Source organism: Protopterus annectens, chromosome 1.part1, assembly GCF_019279795.1.
Source record: "Protopterus annectens isolate FY-2018-M chromosome 1.part1, PAN1.0, whole genome shotgun sequence".
Lineage (NCBI taxonomy): Eukaryota > Metazoa > Chordata > Ceratodontiformes > Protopteridae > Protopterus > Protopterus annectens.
Genome location: NC_056726.1, coordinates 1,851,283,352 through 1,851,306,464, shown reverse-complemented (window position 1 = coordinate 1,851,306,464; position 23,113 = coordinate 1,851,283,352). Strand labels below are relative to the sequence as shown.

Below are 23,113 nucleotides of genomic sequence, written 5' to 3'. Positions count from 1 at the left end.
TTCGTTAGCCAAAGACCTTCTTTGTTAGCCTGTACTTCAGAAAAGTAGATACCAAACAGGAGATGACGCAGGACTGAACCCTGTGGTACTCCACTTGTCACTGTTCTGAAGTCGGATTTGGAGTCTGCTACTTTCACAGTGTGGCTTCTGTCAGTGAGCCATTTGGCAACCCATCTTGTGACATAGGGATTTATACCTAGTTTAGTGAGTTTATCTATAATTCCAGAGTGGGGGATGGTGTCAAAAGCCTTGGCGAGATCTAGATAGGCTGTGTGAACCACCTTACCCTCGTCTACGGCTTTGGTGACTGCTGCAAAGAAGTCAGTCAGGTTTAGGAGACATGATCTGCCTTTTACAAACCCAAACTGGGTGGGGTCCAGAGTTTGGAGATTACCAATGTCTTTGTTTATAAGTTCCATGATGATACGTTCCATGTCCTTGCAGACCAGGCTCATTAGGCTAATGGGGCAGTAGTTCCTGGGGTCCGTGGTAGCTTCCCCTTTGTGGAGTGGGATAGCCGTCGCTGTGTGCCATTCAGTGGGTACAAAGCCTGAGGTGAAGCTATGATTGAACTTGGTGCTTAGGTGGGGTGACAGTTCATTCTGTAGTTCATGTAGAACGCAGCCTGGGATGTTGACAGGTCCCATGGATGCTGTGCTCTTGGCTTTGGAGAGTGTGGTTTTTACCTGTGCAGCTGTGATTATAGGAACTTTGCATTCTTCCGGTATAGAGATGGGCCCTTTAGGGGGTGAGGGAGGGTAAAGTTAGTACTGAACCTATCTGCCAGGATGTTATGAGGGATCTCAGCTTCTTACTGAGGTTGATCAGGGAGTTCTGCCAGTCATGGTATTTTACTCTTTTTTGCAACAGTTTCTTTCTTCTGTTGTAGAATTTGTTTATGGCAGGGGACCACCAGATCGGCTTCCTTTTTTTGGAGGATAGCATCTTGGTTCTGTTAGGGATAACACAATCCGTGCACTTGTATAAGTGCTTATAAAGTGCATTTGTTTAGGATTCAACAGTCGTACCTCTATTGTCCATCTGCATGGGTGTTGTGAAGTTTGCCACTTCTGTCTTAAGAAGTGTGAAGTTAGCTTTGGAGAAATTGTTTTACGGTGGTTTCCCTAATGGGGGGGTGGGAAAGGGATGTGGTTGTCTAGGCTGATTAGCTTGTGGTCGGATCTGACCAACGAGGAATTGACCTCTGGTGTGGAACACCAGTCGCCCATGTTGGTAATGACCAGGTCTAGGATATTGCTGCCCGTGGTGGGGGTGTGGATATGTTGATCCAAAGCGTTGGAATTTATGAATTCCAGAAAATGTTGAGCAAAAGAGTTGGTACATGATTAATTTTCACAGTTAATGGTGGGGTAGTTTAAATCGCCCATTACTAGGGTGTTGGGTTGTACCCTAATATTTTCCAGTGTATCAAGAAATGAGGAGTGGGAATCCTGGGGCATGGTGGGGGATCTGTAGCGTTACAATTTGGATTGCAGTCTTGCCCAGAGTTAGTTGCACTTGGATAATCTCGGATGCATTATGCTGAGCAACTAGTCTGGAGGTGTGGATATCCTTAATGAATATGGACACGCCTCCACCTTTAGTGTTTCAGTCCAGGTTAGGTGGCCAAAAGGTGTGGTATGAATTATAGCCTGGTAATGCAGGGGTGCTCTCTGGAGCCTTGAACCAGGTCTCTGTCACTGCACAGATGTCGATGTTCTCCATTTTAAGGAGTGTCTCGAGTGAATGCATTTTTAGGTTTAGACTTCTAGCATTGAGTAACATTACCCTCAGATTTTGCTTGCTTGTACCTGTTACGGTGGTGAATTTGTCATTTGAACCTTGCCTAAAAAAGGCACTGTAGGGATGGCAAGAGCCTTAGCCAGTATCCGTAATCCCAAGTCGACAGGTGCAGGCCATCTCTGGCAAAGCATCGTGATCTTTTGATCATGTCATCCCAAGATGACAGATACTGGATCCCTTTAGAATGACACCAGAAGCTTAGCCAATTGTTGAAGTAAATCATTTTGTCTGTGTACAGTGGTATCATTCTGGGTGATGGCAGGATGCTACTCAGGGCTAGTGTCATACCTGCCTGGGCTACAAGATTGGAGAGCTCCTCCATGTCTCTTTTCATGTAGTCCAGGGAGGTATGTCTCAGGTCATTCACACCAACATGGACAGTGACAGAGTCATATTTGTACTTGTTTTGGAGTGACCTGAGTGCGTACATTATTTGGCGGATCCTGGCACCCGACAGGCAGCTGACAGTAACTTTCTCCTTGTATAGCCTGGTAAGTGGGACATCAGTGTGCCTGACTATGGCGTCACCTATGACTAGAGTGTTGGGTACGTTGTTATGCCTTATGGGCTGTGGTTGAGTGCCACACTGAGTTTGTGGGTTATGTGTGATTTGGGTTGTGTTGGGGGTGGAGGTTGCATGCGTTTCTGTTTTGGAGGTCTCTGTTGCTTGGACAGATTTTATTGAGAGCCTCCACGTATGTAGGTGTGTGTTTTGTGTTGCTTTGTATGTGTTTTGGTGGTGTAGGTTTTGAGGGACTATGTGATGAGTGTGGTGTGATGCAAGTGTTCACCTTCTCCTCTTGACTGTCTAGTCCAGTCTTGGGGGAAGAGAGCTTTGCTTCCAGTTTGGCTATATAAGTGCATCTCTCACAGGTTGTAGTGTTGGGTGGTAGGAGGAGAGGGTTGTCTGTGTACATGAGGCAATTGCTGCATTGCCCCAAGATGCCCAGATTCATCAGGTAGACAGCAGAAAGCACTGGGAGCTGACCCTTAGACATGCCTGGATAGGTGCTTATTTATTAAGTATTAAAAACTGTTTTTCTCTAGACAAGTGAGGAAAGTTGAGTGCTGTAGTAATTTGTAGTTTTAGTGCTCACAATGAGTTCTGAACAAGTGCTGAGCTCAAAGAAACAGATTTGAGTGCAAAAACTAAAAAACTGGCTAGTTCTAAGGGAAAATTTGAAGAGCAGACTTTATGGTGCCAGGAATAGTTTAACCCTAGCTAAGTGGCGATGCATAAAGTGTATTTTTATTTTAATATAAGAGTAGCAAATTAGCAAACTGATTTAAACAAATTAACCAATAAAAAGCTAAAAACTGAGCCCCATTCCAGCAGTCTTCGATCAGACAAGTTCTAACTGCACAATCCTGCCTCTAGGGTGCAGGTATACCTTCTCCAAAAAAGATGGTCTGGATTAGTGCTCAAGTTATACAAACAAAGCTAGATTCAGCAGGTCTGAATTTAATCTGTGCTACAGCAAACAAGGCGTACCAATTTCAGAAAGAAACAGTTCAAATAAGCAGGCAGGCACAATAAGCCTTTAACCAGAAACTCCCAGCTCAGAAGGGCAGAATCTACCCTCTTTTCCCACAAGAGTCTTAATGTAAAATAACTGGCCCGAAGCCCAAGTGCTTAAACCAGAACTAATACACTCTTAGAATAACAGACACTAAGCCTTCAGTCAGCAACTTCCAACTTAAAAAAGATGTAAGCTACCTGTCCTGCCACAACAGTGCAGACCACAAACCTTCTTAATGTAAAACAACTGGTCTGAAGCCCAAGTGCTTCAACAAAAGGCTTAGAATAACAGTTACAATTTAATTAAGCTACTAAGAAGCAGTAATAAATGCAGTAAAGTAGGGAGAAACACAAATACAGTAAAAGCAGATGAATAGAGTGCAATTTTTATATAAAAATAGAAAACGAGCAAACTGATTTAAACAAATTACACAATTAACCAGTAAAAAAGCTCAAAACTGAGCCCTGTTCCAGAAGTCTTCAATCAGATAAGTCCTAACTGCACACTCCTGCCACTAGGGTGCAGGGGAACCTTCTCCATAAAGATGGCCTGGATTAGTGCTCAAGTTACACAAACAAAGCTAGATTCAGCATGCCTGAATCTAGTCTGTGCTACGGTAAACAAGGTGCACCAATTTCAGAAAGAAACAGTTCAAATAAGCAGGCACAATAATCCTTTAACCAGAAATTCCCAGCTCAGAAGGGCAGAATCTAACCTCTCCTCCCACAAGAGTGCAGACCACAAACCTTCTTAATGTAAAATAACTGGCCTGAAGCCCAAGTGCTTAAACCAGAACTAATACACTTTTAGAATAACAGACACTGACCCTTCAATCAGCAATTCCCAATTTAGAAGGATGTAAACTACCTGTCCTGCCACAACAGTGCAGACCACAAACCTTCTTAATGTAAAACAACTGGTCTGAAGCCCAAGTTCTTAAACCGAAAGACTTAGAATAACAGTTACATTTTAATCAGGCTACTACCAAGTAGTAATAAATGCAGCAGAATAAATATAACTGAGTACTTTTCAGATGAGGCAAAAGCAAAATAAAGTGCAATTTTTTTTGTTTGTTTTAGTAAAGTGCAAGGAGAGAGGATGAAGGAGCAGAGGTTAAGAACCTAAGTGGGTTGGCCTTCTCATATGTTCTCTCTGTATTAAGTAGAGTGAACACCATACTGGGAGGGGTGTCCCAGATCAAATTTACAGTAGGGGCGGGCAACTGCAAATCCACCAACTATAACAACTCTACAAGAATAGGGGCGGGATGGAGTAGGAAAAAAAAACAGTTTCAGGACAGATGAGAAACATAAAACAATGTCAGAAAATATATAAAATAATTCATTCAGGCAAACAGTAATTCAGTCAGGCAAAATTAAGACAATGCAGAACTCTGAAAGGTTAAAATGCCAAGAAATATACTTATCAATCAGCAATATATTTCCAGATTGTTTGAGAATCACCCCAGCCAGAACCCAGGAGTTTCCAACAGTGTATGCAAGAATTTACAAACAGAAACTATTTTTAAATCAGCAAGCCTTGACGCAATCATATAATACAAAAGCTGTTAGATCAGTTTTATAAACTCCACCTCAGTAGTAGGGGGTAAGCAGTTTCAGGACAGATGAGAAACATAAAACAGAAAATATATAAAATAATTCAGGCAGGCAAACAATAATTCAGTCAGGCAAAATTAAGGCAATCAGAATTCTGAAAGGTTAAAATGCCAAGAAATATACTTAGCAATCAGCAATATATTTCCAAATTGTTTGAGTGTCACACCAGTCAGTATTCAGGAGTTTCCAACAGTGTATGTTAATAATTTCTTATACGGTACAAGCCAGCATCAGTCTATTTTGCTGAATTCTTTGCCATATGGTGAAATGTATAGGGCATTTAGGAATACATCTAATGTTGTTCAAAGAAAATGTTGATGGAAAGAATGCATCCCCCCAAAAATGTGTTTCCAAGTAATTGTCTTTCACATCACACCACCAGCAATTGCTATCGACCTGTAGAAAGTGCTCTGACGTTTACTTAGAGTATAAAAATACCTATGCAAAAATCCTAAACCTTATAGATTTTGTTGCATACTTGGGAGCCATGCAGATGTTCTCCTGTGTTTTTTTTTTGTATATTGCCTTTCCATTCTCATTGCCCAGTCTTTCTAACCTCTTCTGATCTGTTCTTATAGTTATGTATTATTTTGTATGCCATACTGATGATCTCGTTTTAACTGCAGCTTCTTTTCTAGACTCAACTGTAAACTCTGTCATACGGGGTTGTCATTTAACCCTCCCCCATCCATTTTCATTTGCATATATTCTGTTATTAATCCCTGGAAGAGAAAGCAGTCTCTAACCCGCAGTCTAAACTCACTAATCTCACTCTATGACTTTCCCTCACTAGTAATTTCCTCCCAGTACCTTAGTTACTTGCTAATTTTCTTCATTAAAATCCATCTCTCTCTTGCCTATGTTCTAAGCTCCGACTTGCAGTTTTCCTTATTGGTAAAATCTCCTTTTTCCATTTGTGTGTTAGCTTAGTTATCAAATTTTTTTGCTGCCTTGCAAATATAATATTCTCTACAGTTATTTTTATTCTTAAGTGCCTCCATTCAAAATACTACTTCATCCTTATTTATTGAACTACCTTGTTTCAACATCATTTATTTCCAGTTTGATTTGTGCTCTTCTGTTTTTATATATATATATATATATATATATATATATATATATATATATATATATATATATATGTATGTATATGAGTATTAACTATACAACTGTAAAATATATATTCATATCTGGTAATCCTAAACCATCTTGTTCTGTGGGGATAAACAACACATCCCACTTTACCATTGTCCTGTTTTCCTCACAAATTAATTCCTTCAGTTCCCTATTAATTATGGTCCACAGCAGAGCCATAACTGGCTCATCTAGTGCCCAGTGCCATTCCCTGATGTTGCACCCCCGAACTGTTGTGGTGAAAATAGATCTGTTGCTCCTCACCTTAGGAGCAAACCACATATCTGTTCTTCCTAATCTGTGTTTCTCACTGGAGCAAAAAAAAAAAAATCTGTTCACCAGTCTCACTCTCCTAATCTTCGGAGCAAGCCAGGTCAGTGTTCATTCTTCTTGATTTGCACTCAGAGGAACAAAAAAAAAAAAAAGAAAAACTCTGTTCCCAATGTGAGAGAATTACAGGAGCTCTGTTCTTGAATAGCTCTGTTCATTGGCAAGGTGGAAAAGATGCAAAGCAACACTGAGAGGTAAACAACAGATGATAAATACAGCAAGTCTTATCTCATTATCCACTGATTACATATTGCTGGTGTGCTTCTTTTTTTCTTTTAATCCGTGATGGTCTGAGTTGGGTGGGTTTTGTCCTAAGGCATGTTTTCATCACTACACCACAGCATTCTCTTCAGTCTGTATTTGCTTTTCAACTACATGTCCAGAAATTCCTTCTGCAGAATTACTTTTCCTCAAGTCATCAGAGCTCTTCTTAGGAGGTTTGCTTTTAGTAGTAAATACATTATGTACAGTATTACAGTGGAGGTCAGCGGGAACAGTGCTGTGTTTTTGGCAGTAATCATTGGGGCAAGGAGGCCTTTTCCATGTCTTTTAGCTAGGAGACATAAAATGATAGCTGTTTTACAGTGACAGCCACTTGTTGCTCCTGCATGAAGATACCATTGTGCTCCCACCATGTTTGTAGACATGATTAGCTTTTTCCCCTCCATTAAAAGACAGGTCAGATGAATTTAGTTTGGAATATTGCCTGGCTGACATCCAGATCTGCTACTGAATTTCGATCTGTGGCATCACAGTCTTCTTACTGTTTTTTGAGGGGTGGATTACTATATCCCCTTTGGTAAAAACTCTGTACCCATGAACTACCACATAGGTGGTAATTTGCTTAACACCGAGAGTGTGATAAGAGAGCTTGGGACACAGGTAGACAGTAGTCTCTCCTTTGATAATCACATTGCCACAGTGGTCAGGAAATCCTTCTGCATGGCACACCTCATCACAAAAGGTTTCCCATCTAGAAAAAAAGAGGTCATTGTTCCCCTCTACTCATCACTCATTAGGCCCATTGTAGAGTACAACGCCCCTTTTGGTATGTACCTCACAAGACATCTACAACAACTGGAAAGGCCGCAGAAATACCTCACAAAGAGGATTACTGGCTTCAAACAGATGCCCTACGCAGACCGTCTCAAAAAACTCCAGCTTTACTCCAACGCATATTGCCTACTCAGAGGCGATCTCTCCCTAACATACAAAGCTATGTCAAACCCAGAGCTGTTGGACATGCTCCACTTAAAAAAAATCCCAATCCCTCCGAGCTACACACTCTAGGGGCCTAAACCTTGTCACCACAATAAACAGAACATGCTGGAGGAATAAGAGTCCTGTCCCAGAGACTTCCCATACTCTGGAACAGACTACCTATCTATGTCAAGCAGAACTCCTCAGTAGCACTATTCAAGAAGAATCTTGATGATTGGATGGGAAATAGGAAATTCACCCCGGGGTTCACTTCTGTGGCTCTGCTTGACAGGGGCACAAGAAAGTAATTTTTTTGGGTGGCGAAAGCCAGGGTACCTTTTTGGCTAGGCTTGCACAGGCCCTAGGGCCAATAGCCTAGTAACAACCTATGACCCTATATACTGGTTGTACTTCATCATTTCTCATACTGTTAATAAAAAATGTGATTTTGGCCCATTCCTCTGGTTTTGAAGTCCCAATCTAATAAAATAGTAGGTAGGCAAGTCTGTTTCAGAAATTAAAGTATTGCTACAATTTGTGAAAAAAAATAAATAAATAAATACAAGGAATGACGAATGATGAAAACTAAGCATATTCCAGCTGTGATTATTTTATTTGTTGACCTTGCCTGTCCTATGCATGTTCAGGGATGTGTGGTGGAGCTAGATATTTTACTAAAGTTTTATGTTTTCCAGACCTGCAATGCCCTGCTTGAAGGACGTTTATGTAATTGATTTGTTAGTAATAAAACAACCTTAACTAAAATTATGGTAAGTGGTTTGCATATATCATGCTACCATTCATATCCAGCTTAGTTTTTCTTTTATATGTTTTTATCTACAGGCATATTGATTTCTTTGAAATGGTCAGATATGAAGATGAACACGAACTTGCCAAGCGGTTTGAAATGGTAAGTGTTCAGGTGCTAGATGTTAGATTAATGCTGAGTGTTTACTGTAAAATTAATCACGCAAAGTTGCAGTTATATAATGCTTCCTACAGCAACCACTAACTCCTGCCTGCCTGCAAATAGAGTTCAAAACTAGACTGTACTTTTCCATTCACATATTCAGCTTTAGGCACAAGCAATCCCTGCAGTTGCTGGGAGCCCTCAGCCACAGCAAGTTATTTTATTTTGATATTTTGTAATGTTTGTCAAATCAACAAAAGCCAGTACAGCAATCGTGTGTATGTACTTCATAAACTAGGTGGGTGATAATAACTCCTTTAAAATTCAAAGAAATCTCTGCTTATAGTAACAGTAGTTTTTCAAATAAAAGATTTCACAGCTTCATCAGATGTTTTACCACTGACATAGTGCCTTTGATATCATTAAATCCTGTTGGTGGACATTCTGTCCACTAAAACAAACGTCATAATCATCTTTATGCACCTGCAGTACCCATGGCTGTAGGGATCCCTCTTAATAATTCATGATTGTGTGGGAGCCTCAGAAAAGTTGCTGCTGCTGGTTGGGGAAAAATGAGGAAAAAATATTATTAATTTTCTGATTATGCTCTTTATCCAAAACTGGGTTGTGATATGATCCTGTTAGGATAAAATTTTAACATATTTTGCATCGGCATACATTTTTTGGACAGTAAGTATGAAACTCTTATGCCTGGATTTATTAACTAACTGTAATCCTGAATGATTTACCAGTAAATCAAACTTTTTTGTGGGACAGAGCAAAAAATTATGAGGCAAAATCAGGGATGTTCTGTCATATCAAGGACAGTGACAGGTGTAAATTACTCCTCAGTGAGGTAAATAAAAGTAACGTAACCCTGCTGTTGTTTGATGACTGCTAAATAACAGTCACAGATCTGCTGGGGTAGTACAAGTGTTGCATAGTGTATTGCTATTTGCAGAAATAATTGCAAAACTATGGCTGTTTCTGTCTTTATGCGTGTGTGCATGCATGTTTTGTGTGTGTGTGTGTGTGTGTGTGTGTGTGTGTGTGTGTGTGTGTGTGTGCGTGTGTTGCATTGCAAGACTATCAAGCTGTGTATAATTCCTTTCACTTTCTAACCCAATCATCATCAGCATTACTGTTAAGTTTGTATGTGGAGAGGGGAGGATGTGTTGCAGTGTATTTATGAGTAACAAGCTGGCTATATTTTCTTTCACTTACTATTACAGCCATAGACCTTAGTCATGATAGGTGGCTATCTTTAATGATTTGGCAGGAAGAGGATGTGTGTGAAAGCAACTGTTCATTGCCAGTGTGGTACTGTTAGTAGCGATGCCGTTTCACAGTGCTTTGCTCAGGTTGAGCTTGTCTCTGTGTTCTTTTCCTCTGAAGTCTACCTGCCCTCCCTGTCTTTGTGAACTGTGGTTAACCCTAGCACCTTAAAAACATGCACTGTGTGTGTGCATGTGTGTCTGCAAAAGGTATCACTGATTTTTAACTGTGCACACACAATGATGTCAGGCACTTGCATAACTCTTCTGTGTAGTAGTTAAAAAATGCAGCTAGCAAGTAATTATATTTCAAAAGTAAGGCATAAAATACATCACAGAACATTTAGACACTTAGAGCTTCTAGGAGTCTGGTGCCCCCTCCCACCCCAGAATGTATAAATGGATTTTGACATGGACTTAGTGATAACCTCAGTCCTCAACCGCACCCATTTAAAACCAGCCCTGTTGAGATGTGTGTCCAGAAAGTTGCTGAAGGTTGTGTGGGGGCTGGAGACTGTGTGTTCATTACTTTAATTCTCATCACAATCAAACCATAAAGGTATGCACAGGAGGTCATTATAGCTTCTGTTGAAGATGGGGCCAGGGTAGGTATTGTTTATTTTAGTTTTCTCACAGCCTTAGAGATGTACAAAGAAGGCTACTATAGTTTGTGTGGGGGCAGTGTACTATCTATGAGCAACAAAGTAGAATTCACTACTGTAGTCATTTTTTTAAAAAAAATTTTCATAATTCCACATCAGGCACATTTAGCGGTGATTGCATTTAGAGGTTTGGTCTGAGGAATGACGAAGTATGCAGTGTATTTATATATGACAGCAGTAACTTGAAATATGTGACTGTGTTAATTTGAACCTCTGCTTTCATCCCAATTTAACATCTGAGGGATGCGTAGGCAATGACTGTCTTTTTTTTTGTGCGGGGGGGGGGGGGGTAGGGAGGCAGGCAGGTAGTATTCCTAGAGAGGAATTGTGTATTCTTAGAACAATCGTATTGTTAGTTTTATTTTGAGCAAATATTTTGCTAGCTTTGAACAGAATTTATGTCCAGCTCTGCACAGAGTTGTTATAATGTACCGTTTTGCAACTAAATTCCAGTAACTGTAAATATCCCTCTGTGAGGTGGTCCAACATAGTATTTATACATTGGCCTGTCATAACCTAAGAACGTTGTAGCTATACTTCAGTCTGCACACATTATCTCTAAAACTCTGCAGCGTGAACCAAAAGGTTCCTTTGGAAGGGTAGCAGTGACAATTTGATACTTAGACTGGAATTGTCCAGGAGGTGCCCAATTTGACATTTTCTGGGGAGCCTCAGAATGCTAACACCAACCCTCTCCGTTCATAATACATTTATACAGGATCTTAGATATTTTCCGAAAAGAAGGCTGCTGGAATTTTCTTGCATACCTCCTAATTGATGTGTCTAACATTTTTTTTATTTGACAACTTACAGAGTTAGTAAAAACAAATTTATGAGCAACTTTTCAGGGAGATAGGCAGAAGCTGCTGTCTGCTCCTGTGAATCACCACAAAAGAAAAATAAATATAAAGGTACATCCTTCAGTTTATGGAAGATTAAACTTCTTTGCTGTGTATTAACTGAAAAACAAAATAATTTCATGAAATGTAAAGGATCACAGATGCACAAATCTAAAATGTACCATTAATAAGTCATTAGCTTACCTTTTTTCTTACCAGATGAAAAGCAACACTCAGAAAATGCAAAAGACATTCTCTTGTCAGGTTATATATAACAACATTAAATTTTACTGGACTATAACAGCAACAAATAAGGTAGAAAGACAAGAATACAACTGAAGTGTTTTGCAGCTTCAGCATTACAAAGTGCAGAAATTAAATAAATAAATAACTGCTTCTTCTGTTTCACTGGTCTTACTGGAGCACTGTTTAAACTTTTAAAGAAGGTAACTACAGCCGTTAACTTCATTACAACCTGAGATAAAACTAGATTCTTTGTATAATGCAGATGACCAAATAGAATTTAATGTCTGCAGTTTTGTTCTTTCTATAATGGAGTTGACCATGTGGAATGTCATGTCTGCAAATGTGATGATTGAAATTATTTGTTCAAGGTTATTCAGAGGAAATGGAAAAAAAAGATATATATATATATATATGTGTGTGTGTATAAAAGCACAAGTATGCACATATTTCTACTTCAAATAAATGAAAACCCACATACCCGAAAACAACATGACTGAGACATGTCCAGCATAGATCTCTAAAGGGATATATATATATATATATATATCTGTGTATATATATATATATATATATATATATGCACATAAATGTCTCTCTCTCTCTCTCTCTCTATATATATATATATATATATATATATACACATATATACACACACACACACACACACGATTCACTGTGTAATCTGGAAATACTGAAATCCTAAAATTCAGTATTTCGAAATTACATAACCGAAAACCCAATCCCAACTCACAATTCCAAAATTCAAAATGCCGAAACAACACTGCACATACAGTACACACATAAACAAACACAACCCCCCCACAATCAAATAAATACATCTACACTATAGATAAGCAGGGGGGTCAAGGCCCCCCTGCACCCCCCAGTTGGGGGGCTGCTCCCCCACACCCTCCTACTAATATTCTAATTCCGAGATCGCACAAACAGAAACACAAACGAAACTCACAGACATACATCTTGCAGTCCCTCACACACATCACAGTTTTACAACACACACTTGCACACACTAAAGCCCCTAACCAACACATTTACACACACAAACTTACCTAAATTCAACCGATACATCCACACACCGCACCAGCGGAAATTCAACATCTCCGTGCTTCGGGATTTTGAATTTCACGCTTCTGACGGTCTTTGGAACTTTGAGTTTTCAGCTATGTAATTTTGGGATATATATATATATATATATATATATATATATATATATATATATATACATATATGTATAAGTTTATGTTTATATATGTATGTACATGGGTCTACTTCAAATACATGAAAACCCACATACCCGAAAATGACATGACCGAGAAGAAAACACTGAATCGTCAGTTAACTGACTCCACACAACACCAAGAATTTACAGAGGGAAAGGAAGCAGTTGACCAACAGTCGGTATTTTGCCCTTTTCTCCACTATAGTGCGATCTCGGAGTTGGTATATATAGTTAGGGGGTGGGGGGAGCAGCCCCTCCCCACTGGGGGTGTGGGGAGTAGCCCCCCACTTGTGTGGGTTCGATGTGCTTCCGTGTGGTTTCTTGTGACTGTTGGCTGGCTGGTTCCTTTTCTTTGGTAAATTTTCGGTGTTGTGTGGAGTAAGTTAAATGACAATTCGGTGTTTTGTCTCGGTTGTGTCGTTTTTGGGTATGTGGGTTTTCATGTATTTGAAGTAGACCCATGTACATACATATGTCAATATAAACTTATATGTAGGTGTGTGTATGTGTGTGTGTGTGTATATATATATATATATATATATATATATATATATATATATATAATTTTGGGTCAAAAGCCTGCAAGACAGTTTTAAGTGAGCCACAGACATGTTTCCGTATGCATCCATGTAACAGAAGTAGCTAATCAAGGTCTTCATCAACCAGAAAAAAAATGGATTAGAATGCTAAATTCTTATTGCACAGGCATGTTATAATAAATTTCCAACTAAGCAGACCAAGGCACCTGGAAGGCTAGTGTGCAAAAATCACTCCACGTCATGCAAGTAGCCCAGTTTATTCAAATACATAAATGCAGAAAAAATATTGACGCTTAACTAAGTCACCGCGTTTCCATATACCGGTACTGGGATTTGCAGTGGTGGAAGGATCAGCTGTCTCTGAATCTGTGACTCCCTTTCTCTGTTCAGTTGTCAGTCCAATATGTCAAGACAGACTCTTTAGATTTTGCATGGGGAGCAATGTCCATGTGAGTTCAAGTACAAGGCTTGTGCAGTCCTCACGACAAGCCAAAGTACATAAATGTAAAAAAACTGTTGCCATTGATTCATGCTTTAAAAGTTCTTCACCAGTTATGGACTATGGGTCAACCTCTAGTGGCCACAGTCAACACTCCCATGATGTAGTACCTGAACAAGCAAGATGGTACAAGGTCATGCCCTGTTTGCCAGCTGGCAGTGATGGCCTGGGAATTATCTCTACAGGTCTTGTATATTCCATCAAAGCAAAACACAGTGGCAGACAGACTGCACAGATCCTGGACATACCCTCATAAGTGGAAGCTCCATTTAGAGGTCTTCTAAGACTTGATCCAGATGTGAGGAACACCTCAAGTAGATCTTTTCACCTCCTTTCAACACAGACAACTTAAAAAAAAGTTAGTGATCCTTGCAGCCATGGTTGAGAAATTTCCTGTGTGCATTTCCACACTTTCAGTGATTCCCAATGTACTTCCAAAGATTCAGACAAAATTACCAGAGATCATTGCGGTAACCCCCTTTTGGCCCAAACAAAATTGGCTCTCCCTTTTAATGGCGTTGGCCAAAGGCAATTGACACCAGCTTCTTCACAGACTGGATCTTTTCACACAGCATCAGGGGAGAATGGTGCACTGCAACTTAGAACAATTGCAACTGACAGCCTGGATGATTCTACTTTGATACCTTTTAAGCACTTGTTCCACAAGGATATGCATCAGGTATTTAAATTGGCAAGAAAACCTGCAACTAGAAAATCTTGTTTACAAGAGAAAGAGGTTTTCTAGATGGTACCTAGCAAATAGTAGTGGTCCCAAAAGGGGGTTCACTCCCTCTTGACTTTCATATGTTTGTGTGAGCTACTTAGCGATGGTTTGTCATATGCTTCTATCAAAGTGTATCTTGCAGAGCTCACAGTTTGACTGCTCATAAATCCCTGTCTTTTATCTCATTTTATGAGAGGAACGTTGCATGTGAGAACACCTTAAAAGTAAATTCCTCCTCCCTGGGATCTCAGCTTTGTTCTTGAAAAATTAACCATACCTACTTTTGAACTTTCTTCAAGCTGATTTATGTTTCATTACATGGAAGACTGTTTCACTCATTGCTCTGACATTTGCAAGGTGAGTCTCTGAGCTGCAAGCTCTCATGGTTGGTGAACCCTATCTGATTTTTCACAAGAGTAGGGTTGGGTTACTCACTAATTCATCAATGTTAAGTTGTCTATCTCACCTTCATTCTTGCTGGATGGGTTCGGAGCCGACCTCGGCTCCGACTCGGCCACTCTAAAAGCTCGAGAGTTGGTTCCACCGGCTCGAGGCTCCCCCTATATCCCACAATGCTAGGCGTGAGTTACCTCAGATCTCGTTTGCCGCTACAGCGATCGAGGTGTTGGTTTTCTACCGGCTTCTTGGTGAGTAAACTTTCAGTAAAGTTAGTATACTTAAACCCCTTTATTTTTAATTTTAACTCTTGTTTCCCTTAGTTTAGTGGAATTTTCTCCCTTTTTTCTCTAAAATCCCGTTTCAACCCAACAAGAACTTATAAGTTCTCCCCCCGGGCCTTCAGGCCTTCTTCTTCCATTCCCTAGTGGTGTGTGTGTGTTGTTTCTCTTAAATTAAAACCTTTGATAGTTGTTTTATTTTTTGAGTTTAAAAATAAGATAGGGTGTAATCAGTGTGTTTGACTGGGTGTGTGTGATTACACTTTTTTTTCTAAGATGTCTAAAGACACAAAGGTCTCAGGCTTCAAGAAGTGTGATGCGTGCTGTCAGAAAATGTCTCTGACAGACGGTCACACTTCTTGTGTCTACTGCCTGGGGCCTTTGCACCTGCAGGACTCCTGTGCTGTATGCCACGGCTTCAGTCCCAGGGTCCTGCAGGAAAGAAAGAACAAATTGATCCTAAGAGGTTTACTCAAGCCTGAGGATTCCCTCTCTGTCTCTGGGAAGCCCTCCAAGGCTTCTAGGTCCTCGGCTCCAGCTACTGAGCCGAGACCTAAGGCTACTAAACCTCCGTCTACATCGGCTCTGGCTGGAGCCAATGAGTCTCAGTCTACAGTTTCTGTGGTTCCCTCGGCTCCGGCTGGAGCCGAGGTATTAGAAATTCCCTTGTCGGCTCCGACCAGACCTTCGGAGCCGACATCTAGGAAGAGATCTAGGTCACCATCCCTTGGCTCCGTTCATTCGGCTCCAGCATCTCCTCTGCTGTCTGAACGGAGCCATAAATCTCACTCCTCTAGGTCATCGAGGCTGTCGGATCATGACCTTCAGAGGGTAGTGAGTCGACTTCTTAAGTCCGAGGCACTGGCCCAAATGCTTCAGAGCCCGACTCATCAGTCGATGCCTGCCACTGTCCATCAATATGTTCCTCCTCCGACTCCGTTGAGCTCGGAGCCGGGTCGTTTCGGAACCGAGACTGTGGTAGCGTCGGAGCCGACACAATTGTCTTCGGCTCCATCGTCGGCTCCGATTTCTTCCTTGGAAGAATCTCGGCGCTGGACTTCCATCGTCGGCTCCGAGGGGGTGAGTGGCATCGGACCCTTGTCCGACCCCGCTCTCCCTCTCGGGGCTTCGGCGCTGGTAAGTTCGGCTCCGACATCGCCTTGGAGCCATCACTATCTGTGCCGGGGGACGGTTTTAGCTTTTCGGAGCGGGGACCTCTGGCTCTGCCTGACAGGGGTGCGTTCGAGGTCATGCGGAGTGTGTTAGAACCTGGTTCTACCCCACAGTCGGCTCCGTCCGCCCCCCCTTCTTCGGTGCCTCAGGTCAAGTCGACTCACTCCCTCATCCCGGACCGCAGAGAGCCAGCTCCTCAGGAATCCCCCGTGGGGATCTCATCCTCTTCCGAGGCCTCTCCTGTTTTGGCAGAAGAGCCCCCTCGGAAGAGAAAGTGTAAGAGGAAACACATAGACTCACCTGAGTCCGTCACCTCTGACACAGATTTAGAGGATTCCGAGGGTTCCCCCCGTTCCCCTTCTGAAGATGTCTCCTTTGCAGACATTCTGGAAATCCTTAAGCAGAGGGGAAATTGGCCAGCCCTCAACCCTTCGGAGGATGAATCTGTGTACCTTGAGGCGTTTGGCTCTCGTCCTTCCACCTCCTGGGTGTCTCCCCCCTTTGACCCCCTCATGCAGGTGGTAGCAAAAAAGGCATGGACGGCTCCTGATTCGGTGGACCCCACTCCCAGGAGACCCTCAAAATTCATAACGGCACCAGCAGACAAACAGTTTTTGACAAAAGGAGTTTCTGTGGATGCTATGGTGGTTGCTGCTGCCACTAAGAAGGAACTAGCTGATCCTTCAGTACCTGTCCATCCACCTAACAAGGAATCTAGGTCCATGGACAGGTACGGGAAGCGGATGTTCTCGTCAGCGACATTTGCAATGCGTCGCAGAACTACCTATGCCATTTTACTCGTCTTCAAAGGGACTTGATCAAAGAAGCGAGTGACATGTTGAAGGATCCTACAGCTGCGGGTTTTCAAGATAAGATGAACACTCAGCTGGCTACCCTGAACTCCATAGCCAACTCCTCCATGCCTCCTTTCTTATGCGGCTGATGGAGCGAGCAGGCCGCAGGGACAGGTGTGGCCTTACGTAGGCATGCCTGGATGCGGCTATGCAATTTTGCAGACCCTTTAAAACGCGTCTTTCACTAATTCCCCATTCGATGGATCATCTCTTTGGTCCTCAAGTGAAAGAAACCTTGACTAGGTGCGAGACTGATGGCAAGACTCTTTCTGCCGCCGGAGTCCGTTTTCTACTCCTTCTAGGCCTTACCCCAAAGGCCAGAAAAGTGGGAAAATGTGGTTCCGTAAACAATCTCAAGGGACTTCGCCTGATGCACAGAGTCGGTTCGCCGCCAGAGGCAGAGGGGGGAACAACAATGGTAGACGTCGCCCTAGAGGCAGGGGGGGTCCGCAGAACCAGGGCAATCGAGAAACTTTCTCCGATAAGCCCTTTCAGCATCCCTGAGGTGTTGCCCGACTGTCCACCTTCTGGGGCAGTCGGGGGAAGATTGTCACTGTACCCAGAAGCCTGGCTATCCCTAACTCGAGACAAGTGGGTACAGTCCATCATTTCCGAAGGCTATTCCATTCCCTTTGTTCGCATTCCAAACCGATCAAAAAAATCCCTTCCAGATGTTCCACCCGCTCAAAGGGATATTGCAGCTTTGGAAATTTCAAAGCTGCTTGCAAAAAGAGCAATTCAGCCAGTTCCAGCAGACCAGCAAGGATCCGGAATCTACTCCAGGTTCTTTTTAGTTCCAAAGAAAACGGGACTGGAGACCAATTTTGGATCTCAGTATCTTGAACAAGTCGGTCAAGAAAACAAGATTTCGGATGGTCACGCTGCAGTCCATCCTTCCCCTTTTGGGAAAAGGAAACTGGATGTGCTCTATAGACCTTCAGGATGCGTACTATCACATAAAAATGAACAGACGCTCCAGAAGATTCCTCCGCTTCAGGCTGGGAACCAGTCATTTTCAATTCAGGGCCCTGCCCTTTGGTCTCACCACTGCCCCCCGGGTGTTTACCAAATGCATGGCAGTGGTAGCTTCTCACCTGAGACGACAAGGATTCCAGGTGTTTCCATATTTGGACGACTGGCTCCTCACAGCTCCCACCAAGCATCTTCTTCTAATGGCCAGGGATTACACCTTTCGCATTTGTCAAAAGTTAGGCATTTCAATAAATGGCGAAAAGTCTGTTTTGTCGCCTTGTCGTACTATTACCTTTATAGGCGCAAATCTAGACACAGTCAACATGTCTGCGAGACTAACAGATCAGAGAATAACAGGCATTCACAAACTGGTCTCACTCCTCTTCAGCAACCACAGAATCAAAGCCAGGTTAGTTCTGAAAGTGTTGGGAATTATGGCGGCTGCCATACCTCTGCTTCCATTAGCCAGATTCCACATGAGAATCCTTCAATGGATGCTCTTTGCACAATGGTCATACCAGCAACTTCCGATGTCCCACACCATTATAATTACGCAGGCATGCAGAAATCATCTTCTGTGGTGGATGTCTTCCCCTCAGCTCTTATTGAGAAGACCCTTTGTTCCTTCCCCTCCGGTTGCTACTCTGACAACGGACGCCTCCCTGATCGGGTGGGGGGGCATTATCAGGGCAGGACTGTCCAGGGCACATGGCAACCAGACGAATGACACTTGCACATAAATGTTCTGGAGATGAGAGCAGTGCTTTTAGCGTTGCAAGCCCTTCAAGACTCTCTTCCCTTGGGAACGATTGCAATCCAGACAGACAACATGTCTGTAGTGTGGTATATCAACAAACAAGGCGGAACCAGGTCCTACCCCCTATGTCGAGAAGCACTCAGACTGTGGCAATGGGCGATTTCTTCTCAGCGGTTTCTGATAGCAACGCACATCCCCGGGAAGTCCAATCAAATCGCGGACAAGTTGAGCAGAGCTATCCTCATGCCTCACGAGTGGTCTCTGAAAGACTCTGTTGTGAGAGAAATTTTTCTCAAGTGGGGTCAGCCTTGCTGCGACCTTTTTGCTACTCCCCAAAACAGCAAGTGCAGAGATTATTTCACACTATTCCCTTTACCAGGCCAGCCCAGCAGAGACGCTCTAGTCCAAGTTTGGCCCCGGGACTTCTGTATGCATTTCCTCCCTTCCCACTAATCTCTCAAGTGATACAGAAAGCTATCGCTCAGAAGGCCTCGTTGATCCTCATTGCTCCTTACTGGCCTCGACAGGTGTGGTTCCCCTTTCTACATCGTTTTCTATTGAGCGACCTTGGCATCTGGACCTAGTTCCAGATCTTTTGATCCATCAGTCGGGTCAGTTTCATCACTCCCTTCCCTCTCTGAACCTCACTGCTTGGTTCCTCCAGTTCCAACCTTAGCCAGGCTTCCTCAATTATCTCACTCTGTTCGAGATATTTTGATAGCTTCCCATAAATCTTCCACTCGAAGATTTATTTGAGTAAGTGGAAACGCTTCACATATTGGGCTCAAGGAAGGGACATAGATCCTTTCACTGCTTCCATCCAAATGGTCCTTGATTTTCTAGCTGAACTCTTCCATGCAGGTTCATCTCCTTCTACTCTTAAAGTTCAATTGGCAGCTATTTCTAACTTTCATGTGGGTATTTCAGAGTCTGCCATAATGTCCCACAAGCTTTGTAAAGCCTTTTTGAGAGGAGTTTTTCTACTCAGACCTCCTATAAGAAATCCTCCTCCTCCTTGGGACCTAAATTTAGTTCTTACTTCTTTGATTCTTTCCCCTTTCGAACCTGCAGCCTCCTGTTCTTTAAAATTGCTATCATGGAAGACTCTCTTTCTGGTAGCTATTACTTCAGCTAGAAGAATTTCAGAACTACATGCACTCAGCTGTCGACCTCCTTATCTGTTGTTCCATAAGGACAGGGTATTCTTACGAACCAACCCGTCCTTTATGCCCAAGGTAGCCTCGACGTCTAACCTAAATCAAAGCATTGACCTCCCTGTGTTTTTTCCAGAATATTCCAATAGGTCTGAACAAAAATTACACTGGCTAGATGTTCATCGTCAGTTAAGGTACTATTTGGATAGAACAAAACAATTCAGAAAATCTGACCAGCTGTTTGTCTCCTATGCAGAAGGCAGAAAGGGACTTTCAGTTTCAAAGGTATCATTATCTAGATGGCTAACATCTCTAATTTCCCTTGTTTATGAAATTAGACACCAAAAGCTGCCTAATAAACCTAAGGCCCATTCCACCAGAGCTTTGGCTACTTTGCCTTCCAAGACAGACTGCCTATTGACACCATTTGTGCAGCGGCTACTTGGGCTACTCCTCACACTTTCATTTCTCATTATAAGTTGGATTTAGCTTCTAGACATAGAGCTAACTTTGGTTCCACTGTTCTCAGGAGTCTGTTCCGTTAGGCCACCCGGGACAAGGTGCTAGGGACGCGGTCCCATCCAGCAAGAATGAAGGCGAGATAGACAACTTAACATATAGAAGTTATGTTCTTACCATAACGTTCCATGTTAGTTGTCTTCTTCTCGCCTTCTTCTTGCGTCCCACCCTCCTTCCCCCTGGCCTGGACAGACCTAGAGGAGTTTGATTGTGACCTCTCTTTCTACCACCTCTTTATTTTAGGTATATGCTGCTGTGCATATTTTCCTGGATCAGGATGTAGGTCACCCTTCTTTTCTCCCTGGTTTATAGAGGTGGACTTTGTTTATAGTTATTGTATTACTATTATGGCTGGGCCTAGCTTACAAACGAGATCTGAGGTAACTCATGCCTAGCATTGTGGGATATAGGGGGAGCCTCGAGCCGGTGGAACCAACTCTCGAGCTTTTAGAGTGGCAGTGAGCCGAGGTCGGCTCCGAACCCATCCAGCAAGAAGAAGGCGAGAAGAAGACAACTAACATGGAACGTTATGGTAAGAACATAACTTCTATTTCATGCCTAAAGTTTTTTTCTGAATTTACCTTTAATCAAGCCATCAATCTCTCAATATTCTGTCATTGTCCAAAATGCAAGGGAGAAAAGATTCTATGTACTTTTTTAGCACACAGGCTGCTGAGGTACCACTTTAACATAACAAAGTTCTTTAGGAATGCTGAACAACTGTTTGTCTCTTATATGGAGGCTAAGAAAGGTCAACTTATCTGTAAGCAAACTATTGGAAGATGGTTGATTTCTGTTATTGTTTTCTATTCCTCCCACTATGGTAAATCTCTTCCAGGCAAGGTTAAGGCTCACTAGACTATGCCCTTATCCACTTTGATGGCACATTGGAAAAGTGTGGACTGTAGAAGCATTCTAAAGATAGCAACCTGGTCCTTTATTAATACCCTCACAAAGCACTACAAACTGGACCTTTTCCAGATCTGAGCAGGCTTTGCTAGGTCTATTCTCCAGTGGCTCCTGGATCCTTATACTTCCACCTCCCAGGAAGGGTTAGCTTTGGGGATTAACCTAAAATGCCACTGTGTAGGGGATAATGATGACCCTAGTACAGTTGTGTAAGTGCTACCTACTTGTAACAGTAGATGTTTGAATTCCTCACTGCCTCAATGGCAGCACCCATCTGCAGTCTCCCAGATTGTGCATAGCTGAGGTGGGTTTCAACCACTTTGATTCAATTGTTGGTAGATTTGTTTTTTATACGGCATTGTGACTGGTTACAAATTTGTCATTAAAATTTTTTAACACAAAGTCTTAGATCACTCAGCTAAGCTCTTCAGACTGATTTCTGGACACTTGTTTCATCTGACAACTGGTCCTAGGTCCTGCTCGGATAATGTGCTTACAGGCATTTCTCATCTGCCTGTAATGTAATATTTACAAATAAAGAGATGTCTTCAGACAAGAAGTAACTTTGAGACTCCTATCATTTTTAACTGCCTTTCTGTTGTGTGAGACTGCAAAGGACAGTACAGTTGTGTAAAATCTTAACATAATGGTAGATGTCCTTGCCTTCACTGATGCAATATTCCTAACTGTATGGGATTCCCTGCCACGGAAGCCTGATATCCGGACAGTCTTCCAAAGACTTCTGAATTTAGAAGGTATGCCAAATGTTACCATATGCTCCCTGCATAATGTAGGGCATAAAGGGGACGTTCAGGCCTACCAAAACAGAACTGATTGCCCCAGGAAGAGCACCAGTCCAAGGAACCCAAGAGGTAATGTGTACATCCAGGAAGGTAAAGAACTAAGAGGATGGAGGGAGGGAGCAAATACTGCAGCAGTGAAGGCAAGGACATCTACTGTTATGCTAAGATTTTACACAACTATGTCCTTACATTCACTGCTGCAGTATTTCTAACTGTATGGGAGAGTGCCAAAGCTCAAGAGGAAACTTGGAAGGATGAAGGGGCAGAAGAGTCCCCTAAGAAACCATGAAGAACTGAACCAGCAAAACCAGCCCTAGCTCTAGAGATGCCACCCAACTTGTATTGCTTGGTAAAGGTATGCACAGAAGTCCAGGTTGCTGCTTCAAGAATATAATTAGTATCTAAACCTTTGAAAAAAGCACAAGAACAAGCCACAGCTCTAGTAGTATGAGCCTTAATTGAAAAAGGAAGGCTCTCATCATGAAAAGGTTAACAAAAGGAAATAGCCTTAGAAATACAAGAAGAAATAATTTGCTTGGATACAGCAAGCCCCAAAGATCTAGGATGAAAAGAAACAACTGCTCAGATTATCTAATAGCCTTAGTCATATCCAGATAAACTCTAAGTTGCCTATGCAGCACCCTCTCTCTGTCAGTTTGTGTAAAGGGGAAAAAAGTAGACAGATTAATAGACTGATTAAGTGATAACTCATTAACCACCTTTGGCATAAAAGAAGGGTTAGTGCGCAAGGACACTCTGTCC

The 23,113-nt window shown here is 42.3% G+C and overlaps 1 protein-coding gene across 3 annotated transcripts in view; it reads left to right on the top strand.

The window, feature by feature from the left end:
* DAAM2 (dishevelled associated activator of morphogenesis 2) overlaps window positions 1–23,113 on the top strand; it is a 3,932,565-nt gene that overhangs the window by 1,659,216 nt on the left and 2,250,236 nt on the right. For all 3 annotated transcript variants that reach the window (XM_044084849.1, XM_044084851.1, XM_044084855.1), the window contains exon 9: window positions 8,447–8,513. In XM_044084849.1, the coding sequence (XP_043940784.1) occupies window positions 8,447–8,513 (67 nt within the window). The remainder of the gene's footprint in view (window positions 1–8,446; window positions 8,514–23,113) is intronic.